General features: G+C 44.8%; 1 protein-coding gene across 1 annotated transcript; it reads left to right on the top strand.

Annotated features, from left to right (window-relative positions):
* On the top strand, positions 1–10,833 carry DLL1 (delta like canonical Notch ligand 1). The gene is made up of 9 exons (XM_048486806.1): positions 1–1,077; positions 1,598–1,930; positions 3,248–3,308; positions 3,557–3,814; positions 6,645–6,705; positions 7,600–7,730; positions 7,861–8,030; positions 8,136–8,352; positions 10,745–10,833. Exons 1-9 carry the CDS (start codon positions 1,018–1,020, stop codon positions 10,825–10,827), a joined length of 1,374 nt encoding a protein of 457 aa, XP_048342763.1. The 5' UTR covers positions 1–1,017; the 3' UTR covers positions 10,828–10,833.
* Positions 10,834–14,119: the final 3,286 nt, after the last annotated feature.

The raw sequence follows: 14,119 nt of genomic DNA on the forward strand, positions 1-14,119 counted from the left end.
AGAGGAGGGCTTGGAAAAAGTGATTCCTTTGTGACCGCTCCAGCCAGATTGGGGGGATGCTCATTTGCATCTCATTAGCCATGCGGCCGGCGAGATATAAGGCGGGCAGGCGCCCGACCGCAGCCAGATAGATCTGTGGAGCGCGACAGAGCAAGCAGGCCTGACAGCCAGCCCGAGCAAAAGACACCCCGTGCCTAGGAAAGGAGGAAGGGAGCAAGGAGGAGAGAGGGATCTCTGGAGAGCGTACAAACACTCCGGCCTCACCAGTCCTGTACTTGAAAACAACAACAATAATAAACTTTCCCCCTTCCTTTTGGGGCTTGGATTCCTTCAAGGGAAGAAAAAACACACACCTACTGTTGACTGCAGGGGAAGTGGCGACCAGAAAACCCGGGGGGGCTTTGAAGACGAGCCCCAGCACCGCGACACAGCACCGCAATACACGCCCGTCGACCGCCACCCCCGTTCGCCTGAAGCCGCCGGGAATTATCTCCTCCTGTCCCCCGAGGGATTTCCAGATCGTTGATTCTTTTAATCTGCTTGGGAAGCTTTTTCTCCGCCTCTGGGAATTAACTGGCTTTTCTCTCCTTTTCCTCTCCCGGCTGGAGAAGAGTGAAGCGCCAGGCGGCCGCCAGGACAGTGGGGAGACGGGCGAGCAGAGGGCAAAAGTTGCTCCTGGAGACTCTTGAGAGAGAGAGAGAGAGAGAGAGAGAGAGAGAAATTGCCTCCCCGAGAGCTGTCAGTTATCCAAAGGGCGTATCTACCGCTGCATCGACAGAAGAAGAAACAGCACGGGTGAGAGAGGCTCGCAGAGAACAACCCTTCATTTGCAAGACCCCTCCGACCACGCTGGGAGACGAGGCTTCTCCTGCTGCCCGGGCTCCTCGACAGACCCGACCCGACGCCTGGGGCTTCCCCTCTCCCGCCTCCCTCCCTCCGGTTTTCTCAGTCGACAAGAAGAGAAGGGACGAGAAGGGAAGCAGCCCGACTCTCTCCACCCCCGACACCCCCCTCAAGATGGGCGGCCGGTCCGCGTGGGCTCTCCTGGTCTCCTGCGTGCTCCTCTTGCCCAGCCAGGTAAGCAAGCCTGCAGCGTCCGCGACGACGGGGACGAAAAGTTTGGTGCGCCTCTTCGGGAAAGCCCCAGCAGCACCCCCCTTCTCTTGCAGGCTGAAGTGCAGCGACTGGGGCTTCATGTCCCGCTTCCCCGTCCTCGCTGTATAGAAGTGGCGGAGTTCCGCTATTACCCGGACACTGTCCAGCCCCTGAAATCAGGGTCGCCCCCTCCAGGCGCTTGGCAGTGCCCGGGTATTAGCGGAACTTCGGTAGCCGGGCACATGAAGCGCGAACAGCCGCTGCCCCCTATTGGAGGGTCCGATCGTCTGAATGGGTGCACAGGGATTGATCATCCTGACGCGTGTGGGTAGCCCTGGCCGCCGCGTGAAGCGTGTCCCGCTCGTGCCCTTTACAACGCGACCATTGATAAAACTGAACTCCCCCCCCCCCGCCCAGGTTTCAAAAAAGATCTGGCCTCCCGCCCTCTCCATTCATGCTTCTTATGATGCCCCCTCCCTCCCCCCCCTCGTTTTCTGCACAGGTTTGGAGCTCAGGCGTGTTCGAGCTGAAGCTGCAGGAGTTTGTCAACAAGAAGGGGCTTCTGGGCAACCGCAACTGCTGCCGGGGGGGCGTCGGCGGGGCCCAGTCAAGCAGCGGCTCGGCGTCGGGGCTGCAGCAGTGCGACTGCAAAACCTTCTTCCGCGTGTGCCTCAAGCACTACCAGACCAGCGTTTCTCCGGAGCCGCCCTGCACCTACGGCAGCGCCATCACCCCGGTCTTGGGAGCCAACTCCTTCAGCGTGCCTGACCACGCCGCCAGCGGCGACCCCTCCTTTAGCAACCCCATCCGCTTCCCCTTTGGCTTCACCTGGCCGGTAAGTTCAGACTGGGTTAGAAGAAACCTATGACGAAAGAGTGCCAGGTTCCAGAGCGATGCAATCGATTAGATTTCCCCAATCAGTTTCCGAAGGACCTGGGTTGCTTCAGTGACATCGATTCTGGACTTACTGGCCACCTGCCCTTTAGACACTTTTATGCTCTGAGATGAGTTATTTTGGAGTGCTACATCCAATTGTTTGCACAACTGCAGGTTTGAATTGCTCCTCCCTGCAGAAGATTACATAGTTAGAATTCCAGATTCGTTAATACATGTTCGCTCAGAGTTGCCTTTTCTGCACACATGTAAGATGGCAAAAATTTCCTGGCTGTTTAAAACATACCAGTTTGTTATCTAGTAGGGTGGCTAAAATGTTGTCTGGGGTAAGTTTGATGCGTGCATATGTGGATGGGATGCTTGGGAATGGAACCGTGGGATAGTTTGCCCCTTAAACATGCTTAATTTAAAGAAGGGTTTCTGCTTCCCAAATTCAAGCTTGTGCTCCTTCATTGTAATTCGTAGCTTCTTTGAACCCAAGACCTTGCCCTTTTATTCCCAAGACTTTAGTTAAGTTGGCTGAGATCAGTGCAGTGGATAATTGAGGCTTCCAGATGTCTTTTAATGTAAGCCGTATTCCTCATGTTAATCTGGCATCCTTTATTCTAGACTGCTACGATCTGCCAATATGTGCATTGCATCTCTGACTCTCTCTGCCTTCGCAGAAATCCACTGGAGAGATAGCTAGTGCTAGTGCTTTAGAGCGAGTCCATCATGTTTTGAAATTTTGATGAGGCAAGCTTGCTGGGAGCTTGTGTCTCATTAGCTTCAGCCAGTCAGCTGAAAGGGCGATAATAGGGATGGCAGAGCATACTTTATTGTGATTTCACTTCCCTTGTCTTCCCATTATGGAAATGGCTATGTCATTGTCAATCCTGCCTGAAATTCCCAAAGGCTTGTTCTTCTATCCAGTTCCCCCCTCCTTACCTCAGAGCTGGGAGGGGAGAGCCAAGTGTGAAATGCGGCTCTTCCATCCCTCTCCCATTACCTCCTCCTCCCCTTTCCCTTCCCTGCTCTTTTTAACACCACATCCTGTAGGGGCAGGCTGAAAAAACAGGCCAGGAAACAACTTTTCAAAAAGCTCTGCCATTTCCTTGAGAAAAGTGAAAACAGGCCTGATAGAGCCAGGGATCAGGGAGTCATGCTGGCTGGGCACATATATTCCTGTCATGGCTGTAGCCTGTGATCACATTATTCTGCTGACTGTAGACAATTGTTTCTCATTGTCTCTGTGTTCTGTTTAAATCTTATTTTCCAGGGCACTTTCTCCCTCATCATTGAAGCACTGCACACGGACTCTCCTGATGACCTCAACACAGGTAAACAGTTTGACTGTGACACAATTCACAGTGGGTGGCACCTCCACTTGTAGTCTCAGTGCCCTTGATCAGGGTGGGATGTTCCATTCCAGTTCCATTCTCAGTCAGCCACATTTCCACCTGTGCTGGAGAGTGAGATGCCTACTAAACATCCACCCTCCCCCCCCAACACCTTCTAGATTGCAAATGCAAAGCTACCCTTTCCATTTAATTAATTGCAGTGGTGTTCTTGTCATCTCCCATTGCAGAGAATCCAGAGCGCCTCATTAGCCGCCTCGCCACCCAGAGACATTTGACTGTTGGTGAAGAATGGTCCCAGGACCTGCACAGCAGTGGCCGCACTGACCTCAAGTATTCCTACCGTTTTGTGTGTGATGAGCACTACTATGGTGAAGGTTGCTCTGTCTTCTGTCGCCCCAGAGATGATGCCTTTGGTCACTTCACCTGTGGAGAGCGTGGGGAGAAAGTCTGCAACCCGGGCTGGAAGGGGCAGTACTGCACTGACCGTGAGTCTGCCTTTTTTTAATGCTCTCAGTGCTCTGCTCTCTGACTCTCATATACACATGCATGTCTCCCATTCAATGTGTAGTGTGATCAATAGGAGTGTTTTTCTTAAGTGTCACACTCAGTGATTAATGCAGCGTGTGGGCTTGATCATGAAAATTTTAAACTACAGCACCCTAGCAATAATGTAATGAAATCCCATTAGTAATTAGAATTGCAAAATAATTACATTACTAAGAACACAGCTTCCCTTGATATCAGTAGATAGATGAGTTTTGGCTTGGGAAGAAAACCCAAGGACCTATAACTGCTTGTTCACAAATTTATGGGGATGATCAAACTAGCGCTAACTACTCAAACTCATTTGATTTGTAGCGGGAGACAGCCAAGCATGTATTATTTCTTCCTCCTTCCCTCAAAAAAATGAAAAATATTTCTCCTGAGTTTATGGAATAGTGATAGCCAGCACATTAGAACAACCTTTACATATTTGTTGTCCTAACAGCATTAGCCAAAATCAGAAATATGAAAATATATACAAACATGGAACACAAACATTAAATTGTATAAACCTTTTTGCAATTCCTGCAGTTTATTAATTATGTCTATTAGTCAATATTAAGTCAAACATACCTGTGCCATTCTTCTATGTCAAGTCACCAGTCTAAGCTCATTAAGTTCAATGGACTTAACTTGGTACACTGTCTTGCCTACAGACCCATATCAAGCAAACACCCCAACTCATTGTAAACATCTTTCACAGTGCAGTGCATTTTCTTAGACATTTCCTGCTCTGGGTATTTCCTTTCAAGTACTGATGCCTGTTAAAACTTGCAGTTCAGCAGAGCTGAAAGCCAAAGACTCAAAATATTCCCAAAATCCATGCTAATGATGGAATCCTTGAATTTTTCATTTCTGCATTTGATTCTTGTTAATGCCTGACCACTTTTCACAAACACCAGGCCAGCATAATTAGGAGCCAGGAAAGGGGAAAAATACATCCATTCAAGGAGAGTATTGGAGAGAATAGTCAGTGGATCCTTGATTTTGCCCTGGAATTTGATTTGCACTCAAGAAAGAAACTTCCTTATATTATCTGGAATTTTGACTGGGCAGATGGTAGAAATTCTCATAACATTAACAATAGCAGTAGGTAGGACTGCAGTATCTGGCAGAAAGGAAATGCAGTGATTAAAGGTAATGAAACTTGGCTATGAAGAAGTCTTTTTTCCCTCTCTTCACTCATACATGTGCATACACACTTTAATAGTGGTGTAGAGTCTAATATGTATTAGGATGTATTGCTAGGGTAGGTAATAACACTGGAAGTAGTGGACCAACCATTGGCCAGGATCCAGAAGACTGCTCCACTGGTTTGTGTATATGGGTGGGGGGTGGGTGGAATTTAAGTAATGTGTCGCAAACTCCTTTTTAGCATTGAGTGGGCTTCTGAAAGCAGAGTACAATATAGCTTGGGAGTCTGCTGTTTCAAGAGAAGCTCAAAAATCCCACCAAGCATCCTCAAACGCTTTGGTGTCCCTGGATTGGCTATATGGATCCCAGTCACTGTGGTTGGGTATGCCATTACATATACGGTTGGTGGTGGAGCATTTGGAAGCACATGTGTCTGTCAGTCTGTGTAGTGTCATTGCACAGAGCCAGGATCACTATTGCCCAAGTGCTTGTAGGCACAAACTGTTTATGGCACAACTGAGTACTGTGAGTACTGTGCCCCTCCATCTCATCAGATGTATGTAGGAGGAGAAATAAAGTCTTTGCCTTGTTCAAGGAAAGCCACTCTTTTCAATTCTTAAGTATAGATTGCCTTCGGAAGCACCATGTCCTGTGGCTTCTTTTCCCTCTGTTTTATGGGTAAATAGTTGCACTTCACGGCTTATTTTGATGGGGGAGATGATGTCATCCTGAAAGCGAAGCAAATGTTGCAGGCTTGCCTCATTCAGGCCATTCTTGGAAGACTATCGTGATTATCAGCCCAGCTTTCCCCCCTTGTCTTCTGTTTCTCCTTCTTCGGGGCCCTTCATTGTCTCCAGCTTACTTTGTTGAATTAAAACTTGCAGTGCCTGCTTAATGAGTTCCATAACCAGGCGAAGTAATGAGCAGAAGTCTTCCCTCCCTCCTGCTGCTGCTGGCCTGCTTACCTCTTTACTGTGTCTGTGCTCTCCAGCCCCCCACCCCCTCCCTTTTGGGGTGTGTGAAAGAACTTTAGACTTATTTATTTGAATAAGAAAAAAGTTTTTTCTCTTTGCCAGAGAAATCACGCGCGTGCCATAGATTAGATGTGGGCAGGGATAGGCTGCTGAGAGAGCACATCTTAGCTCTGATTGGCTCCAAGAGGTGGGGGGTATTGTTGCAGTGGGGCAGCTGCTGGGAGAGAATAGACAATAGAGCAGCTGTCCTGGCTGGCACCCTGCACACCAGCTGTCCACCCTTATCTGCACGCATACACACACACACGCTCTCACACACTTTCTGAGGACAGCAAGAGGTGGAGCTGTGTGCACAGAATTGGGGGGGGGGAAGGACTTCTGACCCTTACTGGGAAGAAAAGGGGGGTGGGAGTTGTGAGGAAGGAAGCAGTTGTGAATTCTCTTTTTCCCTTTGTAAGGGGACAGCCATCCTCTCTGATGAGCATAGCATAGGGCCCAGTTTCTAATCAAGAACCATACTGGCACCAAGCTCCATCAGTTAATTCAACTGCTGTTAGGAGCTCAATTCTCAAGTCAAACTTTTTCAATAATTTTAACATTTCTGCCCAGCCAATCAATCAATCAAACAGACTTACATGTATTTTGCGTCTTTTTTGTTTTGCAGCAATTTGCTTGCCCGGATGTGACGAGCATCATGGATATTGTGACAAGCCAGGGGAATGCAAGTAAGTTTTCCGACTCTTTCCCTTCTGCTGTAAACTTGATGTGAAGATCCCAGATAGATGCTTCAAAGTCATCTGTTTTTGTATGATGGCGCAGTGAGAAATCTAAAGCGGAAAAAAACCCCCTCTGAACCAAATTGTCAATCCAGAAATTAACACTTGTTGCCAGGGATTTTCACTTCAGGAAATAAGAGCTCAGAAGGGCTTACTCAATAGTAATAGGATTTTAGCCTAAATGAGTTTTAAGTGCTCTGTGTCCAGCCAACCAACTGATCAAGAGCATTGGGGTGTAAATAATTAATGTTGGAGCCATGCAAAACAAGCATTGTTGCTACCGTTTATTGAATATTATGTGTAATGGAGGTGGTTTTGTTGCTGTGGTAACCAAGAGGTCAGACTGTGTGGTGTGGAAAACAGTGTGTTGGCTTGTGATCTGTGGAGACCTAGATGGTTGCAGTTTTGTAGAAATGTGTGGCCCTTGGGACAGCAGGTTCCCACTTCATAGGGTGGTGTGAAGATCCAATGGGATACTTCAATTCACCCTAACCTGAACTTCTTGGAGTAAGGCTAGGCTAGAACTCTGATAAATAAAAAAGTAGATGAATCTTAAGAACATAACTCTAAGGTTTCTGGAATACATTCCACTGAACTGGTAACATGCTTAGGTTCAGGATGTAAAGTTTTATGTCAAGGTGGTGACTAAAGCCAATGAAAACAATGAGGAGATATAGGTGATGAAAGATCGACCGGTTATTCTTGATTTACGAGGTTAGATTACTGTGTGTTGTCTTCTTATTGAAGCTTTATTTCTGTTCAGGGTTTTAGTTTTTGATAATGTTCCAGAATCCTGTTACACATGCATGCCTATGCTAAGTTTTGTTTTTGTTCCTTTTCTAGGTGCAGAGTTGGCTGGCAAGGGCGTTACTGTGATGAATGCATCCGGTACCCAGGTTGCCTTCATGGCACCTGTCAACAACCTTGGCAGTGCAACTGTCAGGAGGGCTGGGGTGGCCTTTTTTGTAATCAGGGTAAGTTCCTCCCCTTTGATTAATTGCACAGCATCGTGGCTTTCTTACTCTTTCTTCCATAGGCCATGTGAGGTGCTTGTAAAACCACGGGCATCCTTTCAGCTGTGCCTCTCACCTTTGTGTTCTGCAGATCTCAACTACTGTACTCACCACAAGCCTTGCAAGAATGGTGCCACTTGCACCAACACCGGTCAAGGAAGCTACACGTGTTCCTGCCGCCCTGGCTACACTGGCTCCAACTGTGAGATTGAAATCAATGAATGTGATGCAAACCCCTGCAAGAATGGAGGAAGCTGCACTGTAAGTGAAAGAAGTGAATTATTTTGTAATGGTCTGAAGGCAGGTCTGCTGTTGTCTCCATATTCTAAAGCATATTTCTAAGTGTGGTGCTTTTCTTTTCAACAGGATCTAGAAAACAGCTATTCCTGCACTTGTCCACCTGGGTTCTATGGGAAGAATTGTGAGCTGGGAGCAATGACCTGCGCAGATGGCCCCTGCTTCAATGGAGGCCGATGCACAGACAACCCAGAAGGTGGCTACAGCTGCCACTGCCCAGTGGGTTACTCTGGATTTAACTGCGAAAAGAAAATTGACTATTGCAGTTCTAGTCCCTGTGCTAATGGTAAGCTCAAGCAGCCCTTTTAAGTTCATGAATGTTTTGTCCAGAAATTCACCTAGAAGTTTGTTCAATGTCCCGTAGTATGTGGACTGTCTTCTAATCAAGGGGGAGGAGTACAATAAAAGTATTCATGGAATTCAGTGGGGTTTAGTCCCAAAGCAGAGTATGTAAGGTTGCAGCCTAAAGTTTTGCCAAAGTCTAACCAATCATTGGCCATAATGGGAAGGAGAGGCATGGCATGTCTCTTGCAACAAACCCTGGCCTGACATTGGACTGGATGTGTGTTAACTTCAGAAGCCATTGATGTGGTGGCTGTCCTGAATTGTTCATATTTATTTAATTCCTATCATGCTAATCCAATCATTCTTAAGATTTACTTAGAATCAAGAAAAACTAAATTGGAAGGATTTATTTTGGAGGATTTGGTGGGTGGTTCTGGTCCTTGAGATGCAGCATTCCCAGTTTGTAGATCATCCTGTTCTGTTCCCAGAGCACTACTGACTTTTGGCAGCAGTTTTTTGGGGTGGTGGTGGTGGGGGGGGGAGAGGGTATATGGCTGTGGGGGAATGGGGAACAGGGCCCTACTGTGAATTTATTCTGTTCATTAGATCCAAACTAATAAGGTAAATTTATTAGCATAAATAACCTCCCGTAAGGTTCCACTGACATCAGTCAGAGGGAGAACAGCCATAGAACTGTTAAGTTCAAGATATGATTTAAAAAAGGCTCTTTCTGGAATAGTCCCATGGACTTTGGTGTGACTTTACTTTGTTGGACTGACTCTGTTGTTGGGTGCAGTCACAATCTTGTTTTTTCACACATGGGAAATGATACTAGAAGTTGAAAGCATCTTTGTAAACTAATCTTAGTTGACATGCTGTGTTTATGGATGTTATACTCAGAGATATCATTTTATACTTTTATGCAAAATTAAATGGATTGTTTCACTCCTGACTCTAGATGGAAAGTTGCAGGTCTGAAATGTTCCTTTATCTCCCCGCCCCGCCCCGCCCCCTTAAACCTCTTCACATAAAAATCTGATTCTTCAGAAAGAATTCCTTCAGCTAGTTTTATACAACGGTGGTATTTTTTTCACATGAAGGGGTAGCGACACAGATGGTCACTTTCCCCAGTGTCCTACAGTACATTATAGGAAAAGACTGTTGAATAAATTGGTCCAGTTATTTTTAATTTAAAAATCTTATGCAGCCCTTTCTTGTGTGCCTCTGTTTTTGAAAACCCTATCTGATTTTAAATTCTATGCCAATTAAGCACAATCCAGTCACAATTTAGCACTTTAAGTCCTATTAACATCCTGCAGGACTTGCAGTTGCTTAACTTTAACTGGATTGTGCCCATTAATAGTGACAGAGATAAGGAGCCTATTCACAAGTGTGCATTCCAGAGAACACCTGCTTGCCAGATGAACCAAAGATGTCTTTCGTACAGGTAATTGTCACACACACACACACACACACACACACACACACACACACACACACACACACACACACACACACACACACACACACACACACACACACACACACACACACACACACAACTTTTCAGAACTTGCTGTGATCACTCATTTAGATGGCTTAAAAGCAGGATAGACAGATTCATGGAGACAGATTCAGATTCAGTGGATGCTGGCCAAAGGACCTCTGTGTTCATAGGTTCTGAATAATGGTTGTGGAGGGAGGGGCAACAACTGGTGAGGTTTTAGTTTCTGCAGGCCTTCTGGATCACTTTGTTGGAACCAAGATGCTGGACTAAGGGGATTTTTAGTCTGATTCAGCTGGGTAGCTCTTCAGAGGAAACATGCATAAAATAATATTTGGGATGCTTCCAAAATTCTATGACTTATTGAAACAACCCTACCATTTGGGTTTAGCACATGTTAAATATCACAAAGTATAATAATGTACTTTAATTAGTGAGATTTTTTAAAATTCCAGGTTGGTGCTCTGTGCCTTTAAACATTCCTCTTTGTTCCGAAGTTCAGGACTTGTCCCAAGCCTGGCTTCTTTTTCTGCATGTTTGTCAGAATATGGTAGAAGAGATGAAATTGTGAAATGACCTGCTCTGACATAAGCATACAGAAGAGTAACTTTGCTAAAGTATTTGCATCTTGTCTGTTCTGTGTGTTCAAGGTGGCCAGCTGACAGAGTGTTTAGTCACTGGCTTGGAATTCCACTTAGCCAATGGTGGGTCATAGGTGACCTTGAAGCAGTTATCATTTCTCAGGCTGGCCTATTTCGAGGGGTAATGAGAGGATGAAAGGAATTGAATCCCAGATCTTCCTTGGAAAAGCTCAGGATGTCAGTGTAATGGGCAATTATTATTTTCTGGGCACATATGTTTATCACTTGCTATATCTACTGTCTTGTAGGAGCCCAGTGTGTTGATCTTGGGAACTCTTACATATGTCAATGTCAAGCTGGATTTACTGGAAGGCACTGTGATAGGCGATAATGTGGATCGACTGTGCTTCCTTCTGCTTGAACGGTGGGACTTGCCAAGATGGGATCAATGACTATTCTTGCACCTGCCCCCTCGGATACAGTGGAAAAGAACTGCAGCACTCCCTGTCAGCAAATGTGAACATAGCCCTTGTCATAATGGAGCCACTTGCCACGAGAAACAACCACCGCTATGTTTGTGAGTGTGCTCGAGGATATGGAGGTCACAACTGCCAGTTTTTGCTCCAGAACCACCTCCAGGGCTGATCATTGTTGACATCACTGAGAAGTATACTGAAGGTCAGGAGTCTCCTAGAAGTTTCCTTTGGATTGCAGTGTGTGCTGGAATTATTCTGGTCCTGATGCTCTTGTTGGGCTGTGCAGCCATTATTGTCTGCTTCAGACTCCAAAATGCAGAAGAGGCAGCATCAGCCTGATGTTGTTCAGAAGTGAAACTGAGACCATGAACAATTTGGCCAATTGCCAGCGGAGAAGGACATTTCCATAAGTGTCATTGGTGCACCCAGATTAAGAACACCACAAAAGTAGATTTTCACAGCCATCATGCTGACAAAAAATGGCTACAAAGCCAGATACCCATCAGTGGATTACAATTTGGTTCATGAACTCAAGAATGAGGACTCTGCAAAGAAGAGCATGGCAAATGCGAAGCCAAGTGTGAAACATATGATTCAGATGCAGAGGAGAAAAGCACAGTACAGCTAAAGAGGTATGTAGCAGCAGGGTGTATTTGGTGGCGATGGATAAGTGAGCACTCTCATATGAGTGCTGGGAACAGTCTTCTAGTTAGTTGCAAAAGCATTCTACTAATTGTGGCATGTGGTTCTCCCTCCTCTCCCGTTTATTTTACAAGAAAACCTGAAAGGAAAACGACCAGAATCTGTATATTCCACTTCAAAAGATACAAAGTACCAGTCGGTGTATGTCATATCAGAAGAAAGATGAATGCATTATAGCAACAGAGGTTGGTATTACCCAGCAGGCTGAAAAGATCCAGATACTGATCCAGATTCCCAGCTAGCTAGACTCATTAGCATATTCTACCTCTTTATCCCTGCTGTGCCTACAGCTTTGTTTGTCTCTTTTACAAACCCAGTTCTGCAAGTCGTTTTCTCCTGTTGGAGTCCTGAACTCCAATGAAATGTACCATGAAGATGTTGCTTTGCCTTTGCATTACTAGATTAGTCCTATTGACACTGGTGGTTTTTCAAAAGCCATTAGGATGATTCCAGCATAAAATGCCTGTGAAATTATGCTTAGGAAATATTCCCCATAACTTTAATAATAGCACTGGCTTTTGGATGAGATCTTAGAGCTGTCATTAATATGTATGCTAAAATTAAAGATAAATGAAAGTGACTATGAAACACTAAAATCCTGAGAAATCATGAGACATCTAAAATGGACAAGGCTGTAGAAGTGGCTATACCTGTTTTATCTGTCACTAGAGGAATATAATGAGTCTTCTTGGTGGATTTTATCCATGTAGCCAAGTTTGAAAATAACTGGTTGTTGTAGGTTTCTGGGCTTATTGTGGCCGTGGTCTGGCAGATCTTGCTCCCTAACGTTTCACCCTGCATCCCAAGTGGCTGAATCTTCAAAGGTGTATCACAGAGAGAAGTCTGTTACACGCTGTGTCAGAGAAGTCTGTTACTGACTGTGATCCGTGTAGGTAACAGACTTCTCTCTGTGATACACCTTGAAGATGCCACCCACAGATGCAGAAACGTTAGGAGCAAGATCTACCAGACCACGGCCACACAGCCTGAAAACCCACAACAACCAGTTGTATCTTAGTCAGGAAAGCCTTCGACAATACCTTGAAAATAAGTTTATGTAAGCTATTAACTCACAGATTAGTAGCTCCATCTGTCATGTTGCCTCAAAGGAAAAAAAAAACCCTTTTCATCCTGGTCACCTGAGAACATTTTGTTTGCTCACAGGTGACCAGCTAAACAGGTGGTTATAATTCTAGCATATATTAATAGGTCTTCATCCTTGCATCAATTCACCTTTCTCCTCCTCCCCCCATCTTTTTCCAATTCTTTACAGGTGTGAAGAAGGTACACGGCAAAATTGTTATTTCTGAAACAATTTTCCAAGGTAATAATGCCCCAATGAATGCTGCTGAACAAGGAAAGGGAGGAAAGATTCCTTCACTGACTGCTGCTGAGAAACTAAATTCAGGCTGAGCTGGTTCTCTACTGAAGTTAGCAAAAGTGACTGCAGAAGAAAACATGGTGGACACTAGGCCAGGGTCTGTGTTCAAGGATGTCTCGCTGTAACTGCCTTTTATGAATATTTATCATTGCACTATGGTCAGTTGCTTTTTTCTATATATATTTAATGAATGGACTTAATATCTGCATAAGAAACATGCACCTCGAAGTGTATTATTTTGGATTCTTATGAGCCAGTTGTTTCTTGAATTAGAGATACACACATTGCCTTTTTTTTGGTCCTTTTTATACTAAAAATGTGTTTTTACTAGGTGGGAAAGCGTGTTATTTTTTTTTAATCTGTAAAAAAATTATTTTCTGGATATTTGTAAAAGCTTGAGTATTTTGTGTGATTTTTTATAATTTAAATTTTTGGTAAATATGTACAAAGGCACTTCGGGTCTATGTGACTATATTTTTGTATATAATGTATTTATGGAATATTGTGCAAAATGTTATTTGAGGGTTTTTTACTGTTCATGATGAAATTCATTTTAAAACTATTTCTTCCAAAATAAATATTATTAATGATATTCAAAGTATAGATCTTCTTTGCAAAACTATTTGACCCGAATGATGTTTGTGGTGATGCTCTTGGTATGAACATGGGGGTGGGAGGTGGGCATGGTTCATGGTCAAAGCATGTTTCTTGCAGTCAGCCTCTGACAAAATGAAAGTCAAAGAACTTGGCTGGCAGTACTGGAAAAGATCCTTGACTGAGGCCTGGAGTGGACATTGAACATGGGATTCATTGACCAGACAAACTGTTGTCCCAACAGAGTATAAAGCATTGTGTTCATGCAGTCGCAGTGGGTCAAAAGGTCTCATGGAACAGATCTGCATGCTCAGCTGGGACTATCCCACTGATGACTGCAAAAGTGAATGTCCCCTGCCTGTCCATAGAGGTTTACTTTTTTTAAAGAAATCTTGCACATTAACAGACCTGTGGACTGGCCCTTGGAAAAAAAATGATACTATCTGAGTATTGGGCACATTCTAGCAACATGACAAATATATAGGTCCTGCTTAGGTTAGTGGTTGGTAGGTTGAATCCATCACTACAAA

This window comes from Sphaerodactylus townsendi, linkage group LG01 (genome assembly GCF_021028975.2).
Source record: "Sphaerodactylus townsendi isolate TG3544 linkage group LG01, MPM_Stown_v2.3, whole genome shotgun sequence".
In the NCBI taxonomy this organism is placed as follows: domain Eukaryota; kingdom Metazoa; phylum Chordata; class Lepidosauria; order Squamata; family Sphaerodactylidae; genus Sphaerodactylus; species Sphaerodactylus townsendi.

Excerpts from the sequence above, each read along its gene's own strand:
- DLL1 (XM_048486806.1), top strand. The coding sequence starts at position 1,018 with ATGGGCGGCCGGTCCGCGTGGGCTCTCCTGGTCTCCTGCGTGCTCCTC. Across the intron at positions 1,078-1,597 it reads TGCTCCTCTTGCCCAGCCAG|GTTTGGAGCTCAGGCGTGTT; the intron begins GTAAGCAAGCCT and ends TTTTCTGCACAG. Across the intron at positions 1,931-3,247 it reads CCTTTGGCTTCACCTGGCCG|GGCACTTTCTCCCTCATCAT; the intron begins GTAAGTTCAGAC and ends CTTATTTTCCAG.